Source organism: Pituophis catenifer, unplaced genomic scaffold (genome assembly GCF_029215685.1).
Source record: "Pituophis catenifer annectens isolate HBS135680 unplaced genomic scaffold, rPitCat1.0.hap2 SCAF_9, whole genome shotgun sequence".
NCBI lineage: Eukaryota > Metazoa > Chordata > Lepidosauria > Squamata > Colubridae > Pituophis > Pituophis catenifer.
In genome coordinates, this window is record NW_027256889.1 from 12,572,623 (window position 1) to 12,590,016 (window position 17,394).

Consider the following 17,394-nt stretch of genomic DNA (forward strand, 5'->3'; position numbering starts at 1 on the left):
ATTCACCCACAAGTTTAACTCCAGGAGATCTTGGTCACGTTTCTTTTTTTTTTTTTTTTTTAATTGATTTATATGCCGCCCTTCTCCAGAGACTCAGGGCGGCTTACAATGTGCTAAGCAATAGCCTTCATCCTTTTTTGTATATTTATACAAAGTCAGCTTATTGCCCCCACAACTGGGTCCTCAATTTACCTACCTTAGAAAGGATGGAAGGCTGAGTCAACCTTGAGCCTGACGAGATTCGAACCTGCAGTAATTGCAGGCAGCTGGTCTTAATAACAGGGTGCTTTAGACCACTGTACTACCAAGGCTCTTTATCTGCAAGGGAGAGGCAGTTTCAGCATATAGTTTATTTAGCTGTTTTGACTTTCCATCCTGAAAAAGGGGTTTTTATTTATTAATTAGATTTCTATCCTGCCTTTCTAACCTAGAAGCTAGGTTAGCTTCTGCCAACCTAGCTGTTCGAAAGCACGTAAAAAATGCAAGTAGAAAAAAAGGGACCACCTTTGGTGGGAAGGTACAGTAAGTGTCCCATGCGCCTTTGGCATTGAGTCATGCAGGCCACATGACCACGGAGACGTCTTCGGACAGCGCTGGCTCTTCGGCTTTGAAACGGAGATGGGCACCGCCCCCTAGAGTCAGGAACGACTAGCACATATGTGCGAGGGGAACCTTTACCTTTACCTTTTTATCCTGCCTTTATTACTTTATAAGTAACTCATTGTGGTGTGAACATACATACTTGTGAGTTACTTGTGGTGGTGAACATACATGTTCCTTCTTTCTCCTATTTTTCCCACAAAAACCCTATGAGGCTGAGAAAGAAGGACTGGCCCAAAGTTGCCCAACCTGCTTTCATGCCTAAAACAGGATTCGAATCCACAATCTCCTGGTTTCTAGGCCATTACCTTAATTGTTTGTTTTATTAAATTTGTTTGTTTGTTTGTTTTATTAAATTTATATACCGCCCTACTCCCGAAGGACTCAGGGCGGTGAACAGGCACAAAATAAAATACATAAATACAAAAGTTAGAAACATAATTAAAACCAAATTAAATAAGTTAGCCCAATTACTACACCAAATTGGCTGCCTGAATTGCAATTGTTCTGAGCAAAATAGGCTTCAGTTCGAAAGCACCAGAAGAATGTTTTTCTTACACTAGAACCTAACCTGTTTCCCCCAAAATAAGACATCCCCTGATAATAAGCCCAATCAGGCTTTTGAGTGCATGGCAATAAGGCCAAGCGCTTATTTCAGGGTTCAAAAAAATATAAGACAGGGTCTTATTTTCGGGGAAACACAGTATCTATCTATCATCTATCTATCTATCTATCTATCTATCTATCTATCTATCTATCTATCTATCCATCACTACCTACCTACCCTGTTTTCCCCAAAATAAGACATCCCCTGATAATAAGCCCAATCGGGCTTTTGAGTGCATGGCAATAAGGCCAAGCACTTATTTCAGGGTTCAAAAAAAAATATAAGACAGGGTCTTATTTTCGGGGAAACATGGTAGCAACAAAACCCCTAAAACATATAGGTCAACAGACTGGTAAACCCTGATTTATGCCACAATAGCAATAGCACTTATATACCGCTTCACAGTGCTTTACAGCCCTCTCTAAGCAGTTTACAGAATCAGCCTATTGCCTCCAACAATCTGGGTCCTCATTTTACCCACCTCGGAAAGATGGAAGGCTGAGTCAACCTTGAGCCTGGTGAGATTTGAACTTGCAGTAATTGCAGGCATCTGATACTACTTAACAGCACTTTAGTCTGCTGCGCCACCAAGGCTCTTATTCATCCCCACAGAGGATCCAATTGCCCAGGTGGGCAAAATCCAGCCTTCGCAAATAACGAACGCGTCGGGATGGGTGTGTGGTGGTGGTGGTGGGGGGAATGTTCCAGACGCGCCCTCGACCCGTTTCATTTCATTTTATTTAATTTGTGTACCGCCCTTCTCCAACAGGACTCAGGGCGGTGAACAGCCACGATAAAACACAACATATAAAATTTAAAAGCCGTTTAAAAAGACATTAAATAATGTTGGCCACCAATTTAAAACAACCCAGTTAAAACCAATTTCAAATTAAAACCGCAAGGATGGGATCAAGCCAGCCCGGCTTTTGTGTGGAGAAGAGACAACACGCGACACGCACGCCCCCCCCCCAACCCCCCCAATTCTGCCATCCTCCAACTTCTCCCGCGCCCTGAGGGACTCACAACTGCCCGGGAAAGGGGGTGTGTGGGCGTGGCCTCTGGAGGCCCAACCCCTCGCTCCGCGCCGTCCGTCTCCGTGACTGGACAGCCCAAGGCAAAGGCGGGGGGGGAGGGGGCTCGCGGTCTCGCCTCTCCCCCGTCCCTCCCCCCCCACCACCACGCCCAGGGCGCAGCTGGAGAGCCACGTGGTGTGTATGTGAGTGTGTGTGTGAGTGTGGGGGCTGTTTCCCACTCGCCCTCCTCTCCCGCGCGGACTCGTCTCTTCTGCCTCCGGTCAAGGCTGCGGGGTTGGTCTCGTGAAGTGACGCTTCGCCTTCCCTCCATGCAAAGCCGGCGTCGGGTCTCTCTCTCTCTCTTTTTCCCCCGCCCGCTCGGAGCAGCGCCAGCCGTGGGTGTGTCGGCGGAGGAGGAGGCGGAGAAAACAATAGAGCGGAGGCTTTGAGAGAGGCGCTTCTGCGGGATCGGCGGAGAGGCTTCCCCCCCCCCGCATGTAACCGCGGGACAAAGCCCGGGCTAGACTCGACGACCCCCGCCTTCCCCCTCAGCGACCGGCCTTCCTTCTCAGCCGGGAAAAAACGACGGAGCCCGCTTGCTGAGCGCAGGCGGGGAGCGAAGCACCTTACAATGGAGCCGGGCTGCCGCTTCCCCTCGGGCTGAGCAACGCCGCGGCGGGGGCAGCAGCAGAGAACGCCTTGAGGGGACGCCTCGCTTCTCTTTTGCTCGCTCGGTCGCTCGCTCTTTTTCCCCCCGGCGACAGGAGAGACAAAAGGCGGTGCGGGTGGAAGACGAGGACGAGGCGCCAGCTTCTTTTCGCCGGGCAACGATGGCACACAGGAGCCGGCCGGTGCCGCCGCCGCTGCTGCAGCCGCCGCCGCCGGCTCTGCCGCTTTCGGATGCCCTCTGAGCCCGGGGTTGTTGTCACTGGCAACGGGAGGCGCGGCGCTCTTTCCCGACGGTAACGGCGAAGAGGAGGCTGCTTTTTTTTTCTTCTTCTTCTTCTTCTTCTTCTTCTTCTTCTTCTCTTTCCCGGAATCACCCGGCGATCATGGGCAGATGCAACGGACGCTGCACGCTGGTCGGCTTCTGCTCCTTGCAACTGGTGAGCCAGAGGATGGATGGATGGATGGATGGATGGAGAGGGCGGGGTGACCTTGCTTGTCCAGCCCCGGTTTGGCCGGAGATCCCGAAAAGAGGGGAAAGGATGCCGGGATGGGGGGGGAGGGGAAGCCTCTCTCCGCCCAGCCCTTTGTGGAGAATGGGGGGACCGGGGCTCCTTTGTGGGGGGGGGGGTGGAGGGGAGAAAGGTGGGGGAGAGAGAAGCACCTTCATAAGATGCGCTTGGGCGGCCGGGCAAAGCTTCCCTTCCATCCGGTTCAAACTTTAAATCTCTTAGCCGGGACTGTGGCGTCCCTCCCTCCTTCCTCCCCTCCCTCCTCTTCTCTTCCTTTCCCGGCTTCCGACGGAGTTGGGCGAACTCCGTGGCTGGGTTCGCCAATGACGGAAGGTCATCGGGATGCAGGAATGGCCCGTTTGGGCTCAGAGAGAGTGAGAGAGAGAGAAAACTGCCCGGTCTTTCGGCCCCGCCCTGTTTTGATTGATTGATCGATCGGTCAGAAAACCAAATTTCGATCAGGAACCGAAGGGGAAGAAATGAAACCCGGTAACCATGGACGTTCTTCTGGGTACCCGAGAGAAAGAAAGAAAATCCAGATAGTCCTTAGACTGACAACAGTTCGTTTAGTGACGGCTTCAAAGTTACAACCGCACAGGGTGTAAAAAAAAAGGGACTTTAGGGCTATTTGTCACATTTAAACCACCCTTGCAGCATTTCCCCCTGGTCACACAGGAGCAAGATTCGGAATGCGGATCCACTCATTCGTATTTATGACGGTTGCAGTATCCCGGGGCATCATGGGATCCCCTTTTGCCCTTCTGACCCGCAAAGTCAACGGGGGTGGGGGGGTGGCAGCCAGATTCATTTAACAACCGTGTTACTAACTTTTACGGCTGCCAGGATTCACTTAACCAACTGCGGCAAGAAAGGTCGTAAAATAAGGCAAAACTCATTTAATAAATGTTTCACTTAGCAACAGAAATGTTGGGCTCAATTGTGATCGTAAGTCGAGGACTATCTGATTAAAAAAAACCACACACACACGATCACAAGGAGATGCTCTTTTCTAGTAATAAGAAGCCACCAGAATTCCACAGGTGAAGAAAGAATGTGTGAGTATGTTTTACAGCGAAGAAATCTGCCTATTTTTCTGAGCTTTATCTCTGACCCTCATCTCCTCCTTACCACCTTGAGTTGAATTTTATATTGTAAGCTGCTAAGGGCTGGGAGATCTTAGCCTGGGGTGTGTTTTTTTGCGCAGCTGATCACCAGCTGAAGATCTCCAATGAAGTTCAGCCTAAGAGAAAACTAGCACGGGGGAGGGGAAGGGTAAAATACATGATTGTCTTTTTTGAGATGCAGCTGCTGGAGCTGTTTTTAGCTTTTATGAGAAGTGGTTCAGGATGCTGTGGTTGAAGAGGACGAGTATAACTGATCTTTCTCTTTACAGGAAATTTTTACTGTGATGCTGAGGGTTCTGCCAAAGCGTTTTTTTTTGCTTTTGTGTTTTTTTTTTAAAAGAATGCAGATTAGAATGGCATCACATTGGTCATTTTGTACTTAATGTCCTGAGAAGAAATTTATAATAAGCTCACAAGAGTAATAAACAGGTCTACTGTTACAGCAGAGTGCTATTCTTATGGCATAAAAGTTGACATAAAAGTTCTTTCCTGCTTTGTTCGGGTCGTGTTTCTAACTTTCCAGTTTTATTTTTGTAACAGGCTAGCATGAAAGAGAACATAATGGAACTCTTAATTCCATACGGGAGCATTTGGGGCATAGCTTGGGTGTCGCTTTGAAGAAAGTAGAGATGATTAGCTCACCCACTGTACGAATGGTGAAAATTAGTGCTCTCGTAGAGTAATTCTCTATGTTTGATAAAGCTCCAACGTAGCCATTTCCCATCATTCCAGCTTAGCATGTGGAATGAATGATCTTCCCAATTTCTTTGTGGTCTGGGTGCTGTTGTCACCATCCCTGTATGTGTCCAAGGAGGTAAAATGTCCAGTGACTACTTATAACTGTATACTTGAATGTCCACTGGGAAAAAAAATCACTGGGTTGAGTGCACAACACAGGACAGTGGTTGAAAATGTATTTTGCCTGTTGGTGGACCTGGGTTCAATACTCATTGTTTCCAGGTAGAGTAGGCATAAATTGTGCCAAGCTCTTGCTAGTCAAGAATATGATGATGATCATTAAAAACCTCAATATCATCTCATACGTAATAATAACACTGGCAAAATTCATTTAACTTATCGTATGTTATGACAGCACTATGTATATGACATCCTTGTATACTCACGGGCCAGAATAGTCATCATTGAGTAGTTGGGTTAGTCGTTGATTCAATGTAAGCCATTTCTTAAAATATTCGGAGTCATTGCTAAACAGTTGATGGGTTCAGATCAGGGATGAAATCCAGCAGGTTCTGGAGAACCGGTAGTGGAAATTTTGAGTACTTCAGAGAACTGGCAAATACCACCTCTGGCTGGCCCCAGAGTGGGATAGGAATGGAGATTTTGCAGTATCCTTCTCCTGGAGTGGAATGGGAATGGAGATTTTACAGTATCCTTCCCTGCCACACCCACCAAAGCCACACCCACAGAACCGGTAGTAAAAATAATTGGATTTCACCACTGGTTCAGATGAAATATTAAATTAAATTAATCTAAGCACATTACAAGTTAACATAATGTGTGAACCCAAAGGTGCTTTTTTCAGGAGGCAACTGGACTTTCTTGTTCTTTCTTTTGAAGATGTTTCGCTTCTCATCCAAGAAGCTTCTTCAGCTCTGACTGGATGGTAGTGGGGAATGGAAGGATTTATCTTCCTTGCAAACAGCTGGTCATTTGCATCCTTTTAGAGGGTCCTTGAAGCACTTGAAGGTTTATCTGTGTCCTCAGGGTCGCCTACAGGAACCAGGAGCACTCCTCAGGTGACCCTGAGGACACAGATAAACCTCCAAGTGCTTCAAGGACCCTCTAAAAGAATGCAAATGACCAGCTGTCTGCAAGGAGTATAAATCCTTCCATTCCCCACTATCCTGTTAGAGCTGAAGAAGCTTCTTGGATGAAAAGCGAAACATCTTCAAAAGAAAAAAAAAGAAAGTCCAGTTGCCTCCTGAAAAAAGCACCTTTGGGACAACCATGACCTGGATGACTGAGAATCTCTACAGACAATAATGTGTGAACCTATCCTGTACATGCTTTGCAAATCAGAATCAAACCCTGAGTGTCTGAAGCCACTCCATAATTGCCTCATCTCTTCAATATGTTGTAGTATCAGAATTGCATCTGGAGTCCATGGATTTCTATAGTCTTTGGAAATTGCTCTCTTAGGATGCGTAAATTGTTATGCTGCTGCTGTTGTTGTTCCAATCTCTAACCCAGTCCACGCAACAGGCTAACTCGTAGTAGATGGGTTGGCTTAGCACGTTGCTATTGCGATTTGAAAGTTTTAGCTTTTTCCTTTGTATGTTTTGTGGATCTGGATAATGTGGAGACATCAGGCAAACTTTTATTAATATGTATCCGTAGGCATTTGTTATCAGGCCTAGTGACATAGCATGTACAATATCGTGATGCCATGCAAATGACATATAGTTTGTAACTGACACAATGACATGCTGTACATCATTTGCACAACGATGAGACAATGTACATGACATTCTTTGCCTGGCCCATCGTGAACCCTCTTTTATTCTTTTTTCCTGTCAGTCTTGACAACATCTTTCAACCTACACTTGGCCTTAGGATTTGCGCTCAAAAAAAAAAAAAAAAAAAAAAAGGAAGAAAAGGTTGAATCAGGACAAACAGGATTGAATCTAACTAAAATTAAAAGAATGAATTATAGTTATTTTGTTTCACTTTCCTTTGTATTAGAGGTTTTTAACCCACTGTATTCCAAAATACCAATTCAGCAGTAACTTTTGAAAGGGCTCCGAATGGATGGCCATATCCAAAGATTTGGGAAACAAAGGCTGTGGGAACCCTGAGCCTGCATATCATGCACCCCGAAGCAGGTCCAGAGATGACAGACAGGCAGAATGCAAATGATAGAAGACCTTTTGTATTACGAGAGATGCTTTAAAATGCAACGTTGTTTTGTCCACCCTTTCAAGGGTTCTTAATAGGGTGAAGTGACTGTTAGGCGACTCATGTTTTATGCAGTCGTTCTCTCCAGGTTCGGCTTTTAACCATTTTAAATTCAGGTTGGCAAGGTTGAGAAAATACATTCTCTTCCTTGCCATGTTTTTCTTCTTTTTTTTTTTTTCCGACGGCATGCTTCAGTGAACCAATGCAGGTTGGCTTTGTTCCCAGGAACCAGCTACAAGTAAATGGCCACAGCCGGCCGTGGACTTGATGGGGATGTGTGTTTGTCTCAGTCAGCAGCCTGTCATCCTAACACCCATTTTTTTACTTCCGGTTCTGTGGGCGTGGCTTATTTTGTGGGTGTGGCTTGGAGGTCATGTGACTAGGTGGGCATGGCTAGCTGGTCAGAGTCATTTCTGGAAGGTCCTCGCACTTACGACCAGTCCTCGCACTTACGACCCGACTCATTTGTTTGCTTTTAACACTGATCAGTTGTAGGACGGCCCTTTGAAGCCCCGCGGCAAGAGTTTAAACAGTTTTTTTCCCTCTAGTCATCAGCTGGGACTCAGGAGGCAGCAATAGATTGGGAGTGGGACCAAATAAAAGGTAAGAATAACGTGGGGGGTGTGGGAGGGCGGGGGGGGAGAACCGGTTTGGTGACGTCATATCGTCACTGCTACCGGCTCGGCCGAACCGGACCGAACCGGGAGGAACCCACCACTGATTGGGACTTTGATTCAATCCCTTTGAGTCCATGCCTAGTGGAATTTATGTCCAAAATACACCTAACACAGTTAAGTAGGCCTTGATGGCACAGTGGCTAGAGTGCAGTACTGCAGGCTACTTCTGCTGACTGCCGGCTGCCTGAAATTTAGCAGTTCAAATCCCACCAGGCTCAAGGTTAACTCAGCCTTCCATCCTTCCGAGGTGGGTAAAATGAGGACCCAGATTGTTGGGGGCAAGAGGCTGACTCTGTAAACCGCTTAGAGAGGGCTGTAAAAAGCACTATGAAGCGGTATATAAGTCTAAGTGCTATTGCTATTGCTAGGTAAATGAACCCCACTCTCATTGCACACCCACCCCCTCCTTCTCTTCCCTTGTACATCACACAACCCTACTCATATTACATCACCAGCATATCCTGTGTGGTATTCGGGCAACCAAGAAGTTAGTCACCCTCTCATTAAGTCAGCAACAAGCAACTCATTTTGACTTAGTGTGTGACCTGTGTGTCCAGCTCATTTCCACTGTTTGCCCACAGCTGTCACAGCTCCGCAACCCATGATTGACTGTGCAACTCCATAAAGGGTTGGTTATGTCTGCTGTTTATAGGCTTCAGGCTGCTCTCTCACAAGTACCGTGGGAGGAATGGATCCCGCTGCAGTGTTTTTAACAGCTCCTTTTGCAACCCCCCCTCCCCTGTTTATCAGCACAGCCCCGCATCCACAGGATGTCAACTCTGTTTGATAACCAGATTTGTCTCTTAACGTGAGCCCTCCTCTCTGACTCATCGGTTGACTCATTCTTCTATTTGAGACTTCTGGGGCCTTATAGAAGGCAGGGTAGACAGTGTGTTTCTTAGCCTGAATGACTTTGGGGTGAATTGTAAGAAGTTTACGCAAATGTTCCCAGGTTGCATTTGAAGGTTTCTGATTGTCAGGGGTGTCAAACTCGAGGCCTGCGGGCCAGATCTGGCCCACGGGGTGCTTAGATCTGGCTCGCGGGGCCACCCTGGAAACAGCGAGGGACCGGCCCACGGTGCTTGTGCCAGCGAAAACAGCTCAGGAGGGCCACATGTGGCCCTTGCAAGCTCTGTTTTTGCTGGAAGAGGGTTGCAGGAGGCCGTCGCAGCTGGAAACGGAACTCGGGAGCCCATTTTTGCTGGCAAAGTGCTCGGGCCACCACAGGTGCCCCTGACTGTGGCTGCAGGAGGCCATCACGGTTGAAAATGGAGCCTGGGAGGGCCATCGTAGCCAAAAACAGAGCTTCGATGAGTGACTTTGAGCTGGCCACGCCCACCACGCCCACACACACCATCTAGGTCAAACACAACCCTTATGTGGCTCTCAATGAAATCGACATCCCTGCTCTTGGTGCTGTTGGGTGACAGCATGAGGAGTATCTTCTGAGAATTGAAGAAGTTTCTTAGGTGAGAAGCAAAATGCCTTCCCAGGAAAAACAAAAGAAAGTCCAGTTGCCTCTGGAAAAAGCACCCTTTGGGACAACTGGATGACTGAGAATCTCTATGGGCATTCTGAGACCAAACATGGATCCCCTTTAGTGTAGCAGTCTCTGATCGCACCCTGGCAGAGGTGGGTTTCAGCAGGTTCTGACCAGTTCTGGAGGACCGGTAGCGGAAATTTTGAGTAGTTTGGAAAACCAGTAAATACCACTTCTGACTGGCCCCGCCCCCATCTATTCTCTGCCTCCCGAGTCCCAGCTGTTCAGGAGGAAATGGGGATTTTGCAGTAACCTTCCCCTGGAATGGGGAGGGAATGGAGATTTTACAGTATCCTTCCCCTACCATGCCCACCAAGCCACGCCCACCAAACCAAACCCACAGAACCGGTGGTAAAAAATTTTGAAACCCACCACTGCACCCTGCAAGATGCATCTGAGAAACAGGAAAAGGAGAGGAGAGGACAATAGCTGTCTCCCAGTGTCACTCCCTTGCAGCTGGCACTGGGAAAATATTCTGATTCTGTGGGTAGCATGCAGCCATCAAAATGAGTAGTAATGGATTGCTTGATCATCTACTCATTTGTCTGCTGTCCATTTAAAAGTCTCTAAATCGCTGGCCATCAGGGTGTCTGGTGTTAATGAATTTCATAGGTTAACTGCCTGTTGTGTAATGAAATCATTTGCAGATTGCACCATCTATCTTGTAAATAGGCTATGGACTTTTCTGCTCAACCAAGACGTGACAGCTCTCATTAAATGCTTTTGTTAGCTAGACTACTGTAACATAATCTTTATTGGGTTTTCCTTCATTATTATTCCTAAGCATCTCTTCCTTTTTGTGCTAGTTCTGATAGCTGGAATTAAGCTACCGCACCTAACTCTAATGGATATATTTTTTAATACTGGCTAACATGGAGAACAGACCTTGTCTTCTCTGCTTTTAAATACTGTGTGTGTTATTTAAATAGTGCTAGGAATGACGAGTTGGCCAAATACTGATCAAAGAGCAGTACAACAGTGGTTTGCGTACTGTATTGCCCGAAGCTGCGATGTGGTTTATTTGGGTTTGGCTTAATGTCTTGTACAAAACCAGAATCTGATTTGTAAATGGGTACATTATGATTTAATATGCCAGCCGATTGTGGTTTACTCAGTAAATCATGAGTAAACAAAATATGCATTAATGTGGAGCATTTGCCCAATCATATATTAATTGTGATCTCATTTCCCTGAATATCAGTCTTTCTGTAGCCAAGAGGGCATCATGCTGACATAAAAAGGAATTATTAATAGACTGGAAAATTTGTTCCAGAATTTGTTGTTATTGCTTTTGATCCTGATTTTTGGTGACTGATACATGACTGTCATATCTTGACAACCTAGTATCATATTTCCCATCTGTGGCAACTTCCTGGCATGTGGATGATGTCCAAGCCGCGCGGGTACTTATGGGGGCGACATGGCGCTCCCACGTGACACCTCTCCTGCGCGAGCTGCATTGGCTTCCAGTGGTCTTCCGAGTGCGCTTCAAGATGTTGGTTCTCATCTTCAGAGCGCTCCATGGCTTAGGACCCGGTTACTTACGAGACCACCTTCTGCCTCCGATAACCTCCCACCGGCCAACACGCTCCCACAGAGAGGGCCTCCTCAGGGTGCCGTCTGTCAGGCAATGTTGGCTGGCGACCCCCTGGGGAAGAGCCTTCTCTGTGGGGGCACCCGCCCTCTGGAATGAGCTACCCCCAGGGATATGGCTAATCCCGGACCTCCGTACCTTCCGCCGGGCCCTGAAGACTTTTCTATTTCAGCAAGCCGGGCTGTGTTAAAAATATTTTAATTGGGGAATTATATGGGTAAGGGGTTTTAAATTGGGGAAGCCAAAGATAAATTTAATTTCGTTTTATAGTATTTTAATGTTTGTATTGTGTGTTTTTAATTTTGGCTGTTCACCCCCCCCCCCCCGAGTCCTTTGGGAGAGGGGGCGGTATAAAAATTTAATTAATTAATTAATAAATAAATAAATAAATAAATAAATAAATAAATAAATAAATAAATAAAGTAGTTTAACCATTGCTGAGTATTCTGGTAGCCAAAGTCTACACATGTGGAATTTGCTATGATTAAGAAAAAATTGATGTAGCCTATGCATGAAGTAGATGCTGGTTTGCTTTTAACAGGACACCTCTCCTATAACGTCATTCATCTAGACCGGGGTCTCCAAACTTGGCTACTTTAAGACTTGTGGACTTCAACTCCCAGAATTCCTCAGCTACCATCTAGCATGGCTGGTTGAGGAATTCTGGGAGTTGAAGTCCACAAGTCTTAAAATTGCCAAGTTTGGAGATCATGATTTAGGGCAGCGATGGCGAACCTTTTTGGCACCGAGTGCCCAAATATGATTCTGCATAGTTATGGGATCTTCCAAGAAGTTATGCAGAAAAAGAAGGCTGTGAAAATAAAGACTTCACACAGAGACCTTCTCCCTTGTAGGACCATTCAGAGTGGTCCTACATGGATAAGATCAGTTGAAATTGGACAACTGGAAGGAATACAGTATCGATCTAATTTAAACTCCAAGTAGTAATGACCGTAATTTGGGAGAAGCGTACTATCCTAAGGGGCAGATAGCTGCACATATTAAAATTAATAAGCAATAGTTTTGTGTGGCTTCTTATTTAAGATCCGTATGACATAAAAAGAAATAGGATGTTAAGATGCTTGAGAATGTTTCAATAGAATGCTTTTCCAAGTAAAGTTTGGATTTGATAAACTGTAATCAAATACCTTAAGTTCAATTGCGTATGGGCCATTTACAAAGGCTTTATAGATAGAGGAGTCTTTAATATTAACATAATGTCCTTTAAAAATCAAATTGATGTTTGATTGATTAAGAAAACGTGGGGGGGGGGGGGTTGTGGGGATTTTTCCTGCACAAAAATGACAAAAGGGATGATTTTTCAAATTACATCCAGTTCCATCCAAAAAAAAAAATAAATGCAATTATCGGCAGTGCTTTTAAAAGAAGAACATCCTAACAGCCCAACCTGCCTGGAATGATCTTCCCCCTCGTGCTTATTGGTGTAATATGTGGTAGCATCATCCTTGAACAATTGTTGAATCCGTTCATATCAAACGAGCTTATCTATCGTTACTGGAGTGAACTGGTAAAACCATTCCCGTTTCCACTTTTCCATCAAAATTCCCAAAAAACTGAGTAGCATCTTTCTCCATACCACATCACCTGCATTTGTGGGTACCATACCTGTATTGGTAAATCTCGTGGAAGACTCTTGTGTGAAAGTGGATGGATTGGTCAAGAGATCGTGAATTAGTAGCTTTGCCTCCTCGCTTGTGGCAGGAGGAGAGGAAGGGAGAGGAAGGCAACCCTTTATTCTTCTATATGTGAGTTTTCAATTACACAATTAAATGCACAATTAGGTATAATTACTAGTGCTCAGGAACCGCAACTATTCGTAATAGGCATGTAATCTACTGCAGTCACTGTTTATACTGCCTAGCCCCTCTCCCTAATAATTATGGAATGCTTCCACATTTGCACTGTTGCTATGGAAATCATGTTTGGAGCTGACAAATGGCATTTGGGTTGGAAAAGTTGTGGCATTTCTTTCTTTGCTGGGTACCAGAGTTTTGCAATCCTGAAAAGAGCCGCCTCAGCTATTTCAACTGAAGGTCTTAAGTTCACCCATAACCAGTGGTGGGTTTCTACCGGTTCGCCCCGGTTCGGGCGAATCTGTAGCGGCGGCAGTGAGAGTCTCCGCCCACCTGCCCAAACATCATCAAAAATGCTCTGCGCATGCGCAGAAGCTTCTACACATGCGCAGAAGCGCTGCGTGCTACCAATAGCAAAGCGGGATTTGAATCCCACTACTGCCCATAACACTCTACATTATGGCTTGCTTAAGCATGGTTTATTGAGGACAAGCACAATCGGCAGGACTTGCATAGCAGTCCAAGGCTGACATAAGCAAGCTTTGGGTGATGGAGAGCAGAAGACTCTTCAAGGAGGGTAATGGGTAAAGTGATAGATAATGGCTGGGACTGGCATGTGTGGGCAAGATCATGATTTTCTGGTTTCAGGAGGGCGTTTTTTAGAGTTTTGTTTTGACCGTGCCAACTCTGTTCTGGTGTTGACTATAGAGCAGTCACACTGAACTGGCTCAATCTGATTGGAAATAATCCCATTTACTTTCAGATCATTGTGGTCGGACAAAGCTGTATGCTTGCAAAAAGAAAAAGAAAAAAAAATCAAAAATGGACTTGAAGGCCACTCGACCATGGGTCCTCAACTTGCCTCCCTCGTATGAAGCTATGAACAATGGTTTATAGACCTTAATGTCTAATGTTTAGGTATATTTACTCATGTAGTACGGCTGTAGTACTATCAGTTATCCTCATTATCTTCTTTACTCCTCCCTCTTATTGGTGTGGTGGTGATGATGATAATGACGATGATCCTGTTGCTTTGTGTGTATACTGAGAGCTTGCACCAGAGACAAATTCTTTGTGTGTCTAATCACACTTTGCCAAATAAAATCATTTCCTCCTCTCCTCTCCTCTCCTCTCCTCTCCTCTCCTCTCCTCTCCTCTCCTCTCCTCTCCTCTCCTCTCCTCTCCTCCTCCCCTCCCCTCCTCTCCTCCCCCTCTCCTTTCCTTCTCCTCTCCTCTCCTTCTCCTCTGCTCTCCTCCACCTCTCCTCTCTTCTCCTCCCCCTCTCTTCCTCTCCTCCCCTCCCCCTCTCCTCTCCTCCCCTCCCCATCACCTTTCCTCTCCTTCTTCTCTCCTCCTTCCCTTTCCTCTCCTCTTCCCCTTCCCCTCTTCACTCCCTTTATCCTATCCTATCCTATCCTATCCTATCCTATCCTATCCTATCCTATCCATTGTGCTCATAGAATATGTTAGCCAAAACCACATTACGACTGAGCTCATAATAGGGCTAGAGCAATGAGTAGAATATACAAGTCGCTCCCCGCTGAAGATAAAGACGGCAGGTTAACTAGGGATCCAGGCTATGCTGCTCCACATCTCCTCCTCTTCTCAGAATCTTGCTGCTGCTTCCTAGGAAGTTTGTTTGTTTAGGTAAGAGCTTCACTGTGTCTAATGAGAGGACTGGTCCCAAGAATGATTACTTTTTTTAAAAAGACCCTCAAGGACACTAGTGACCTGAGCTGTCCATAATAATCATTCCAATTTAAAAAAACCAGCAGTGAATCCCATTCACTGAAAAAGTTAATTACGAACTGTTTTAATGCAAAGTACCAAGTTCTAGAAGAATATATAAAGCAGCTGAAATCTCATAATTATGACCTAATCAGTTGTCAAGAGAAAAAAGGGCATTAAAACAGATCTCAAAAGCTTAAGACTTTTCATTTTCTTTTAAGTTATACTATGAAAGACAGGGGAAAAAAACTGCCTTATATTGCCTCTGGCTGTTGTGTAGACCAAACCCTTTGTGAAACCAGACTGAACAAATCACAATTTAAGAAAAGATTTGATATATTGGAAATAATAAAGAGCTGTTCCTCCTGGCAATTTTTTTTTTTTTACTAGAGTAAAATAAAGCCAAAAGGCTAGTGGGATGATACATATGTTTTTGGGAAAGGAATTCAAAAATGTCTTTGCAAGAACAGAAGTGATTTGATGGGCTGAAAAATATATTGAAAGGGAAATAAGAAAATACAGAAAAGAAAGAGGAAATGTTGATCCTTCTCAAAGCCTTCCCATTTCAAAAAAAAAAAAAAGTGACAAAGGATCATTGGTGCAATTATAAGGTTCTGCTTCTTCTAATTTGTTGCATCTCAATCAAGGGTTCCCCATACTTTTCAGTTCATCAACAACCCTTCATGGAGATTCAGATTGTTCATCGACTGTTGTGGCCTAGACCCAAGTAGTTATTACCAGACACAATCAGTCCTAAACAAACATATTTTATTAGAACAGCTGAGAATTACTTCATTCTCAGTTTAGTCCAAATTAATTCCGAAACAAATCCTTCATAAACAGTCCTTCAGCCTTATCACAAACCTTTGTCTTCTTTGGCACCCTGCCAAAGGCTTTTCTTGGCAAAACCCCACCGAAGTTCAGAAGCAAGAGACCCGACAAGAAACAAATGTAGCAATGTTGCTTTCCTACAAAGATCCCAAGAGCCATTGTTGCTCTTTTAAGCCTTCTGGGAGGGGCCAATCATCTCCTGGCATTACTCCCGAGTCATCCTTTTTGCTTTAGCTGCTCTTGCCTTCTGGCAGCTCTTCGCATGCATGCACTAGGAACAGGCTCCTCCTGTTCCTCTGCCTCTCTGCTATCCGCCTCTGGAGGCTCCGGACTCCATGCATCGCTCCCAGATGGCCCTGGCCCCATCTCTGCCTCTGATGCAGAGCCCTCGTCTGGGCCTTCCCCTAACTCCAGGACTGGCCCATGTTCCTCCTCAGCCTCCTCACTGTCTGATTCCGCTGCCAGCTCTGCAGGCTGCTGGTGGATCACAACACTGACCTCCAAACATGTGGATATAATTTAATAAGTACCAAATTTAATTAATAGTACCACAAATAATAATGAATAGATACAACTCAAGGCTGTTCTTGCTACTGACCATCCAACCTGGGTAACACTGTCCCACCACTAACTACCTCCCCTTCAGGACCAAGGACTAGCATGGAGCTCTACAGAGACCTGGAAAGATTAATTGATCCCCAATCAACCTTCCATCATTCATCAATCACTTGTGGACTCCCTGACATTTACTGACCCACCTTTTGACCGTAGGCCATTTATCGATCCCTTGGATAATCGCATTGATCCTTGGGGTCAATATTGATCTCATGGCAAACACTGCTCCCAGTGGTAACCTAGCACCTATTAAGTTAATCCCAAAGAAATGTAGTGTCTTGCAATTTTATTAATGTTATGTTAGACTAGGCAATAGGATGTCAACCCAGCCCTGTGCCCTTAAATAAATAAATAAATAAATAAATAAATAAATAAATGGGATTTTGTATTTAGTAGTTGCCCCAAAATTTGCATCTACAGTAGTGGCCAAAATTGTGGAAACCTTTAGGGAAAAGTATATTTTCTAAAACTAGCTAATAACACCACTTTTGTTTGGAGTAGTATTGTAAAATTGTATATCAATGGAAAGATAATTGAATCAAGGATGTAATGCAATAACTTTTATGAAGGATTTGCTATTAGAATAGCAGTTACAATATAAAGAAGAAAAGTGAAACGTAGAAAAAATGAGATACACAAAAATGATCACCATAGGAAAAAATGAGATATACAAAAATTATCACCATGTCAGTTAATACTTAGTTGGGTAACCTTTAGCATGAATTACGGCCTTACAACGTCTTCCCATGGAGTGAACCAAGTCTTTGAGTTCTGCAGCTGTTATAATGTGAAATCAAGATTGAATGATGGCTTCTATTAACTGGGTTTTATTGCTGGGTCGCTTCTGACTAACAAGTTTCTTTAGTCAGCTCCATAGATTTTCAATTGGGTGAAGGTCTGGGCTATTCCCAGGCCATTCCAGCAGTGGAATAGGATTATCTTGAAATTCCAAAAAAAGTGGTGTTATTAGCCATCAAACCTCAAAAATAGACTTTTCCCAAAAGGTTTCCACAATTTTGGCCCCTACTGTATAGGTGAGAATTATTTGAAATAACAAAAATTTGTGGTCACTTGCTTTTTATGAGAAGGTTGAAGTTCGACCCTGACATTTAAACATGCAATTCCATTCCTGTGAGTTTAAAAGGCAAGGGTCTGAC

General features: G+C 44.9%; 1 protein-coding gene across 1 annotated transcript in view; it reads left to right on the top strand.

The window, feature by feature from the left end:
• The first annotated feature begins 3,272 nt into the window (after positions 1 to 3,272).
• Positions 3,273 to 17,394, top strand: part of NKAIN1 (sodium/potassium transporting ATPase interacting 1) — a 34,822-nt gene continuing 20,700 nt past the window's right edge. The window contains exon 1 of the mRNA XM_070950035.1: positions 3,273 to 3,326. Within this exon, the coding sequence (XP_070806136.1) occupies positions 3,273 to 3,326 (54 nt within the window). The remainder of the gene's footprint in view (positions 3,327 to 17,394) is intronic.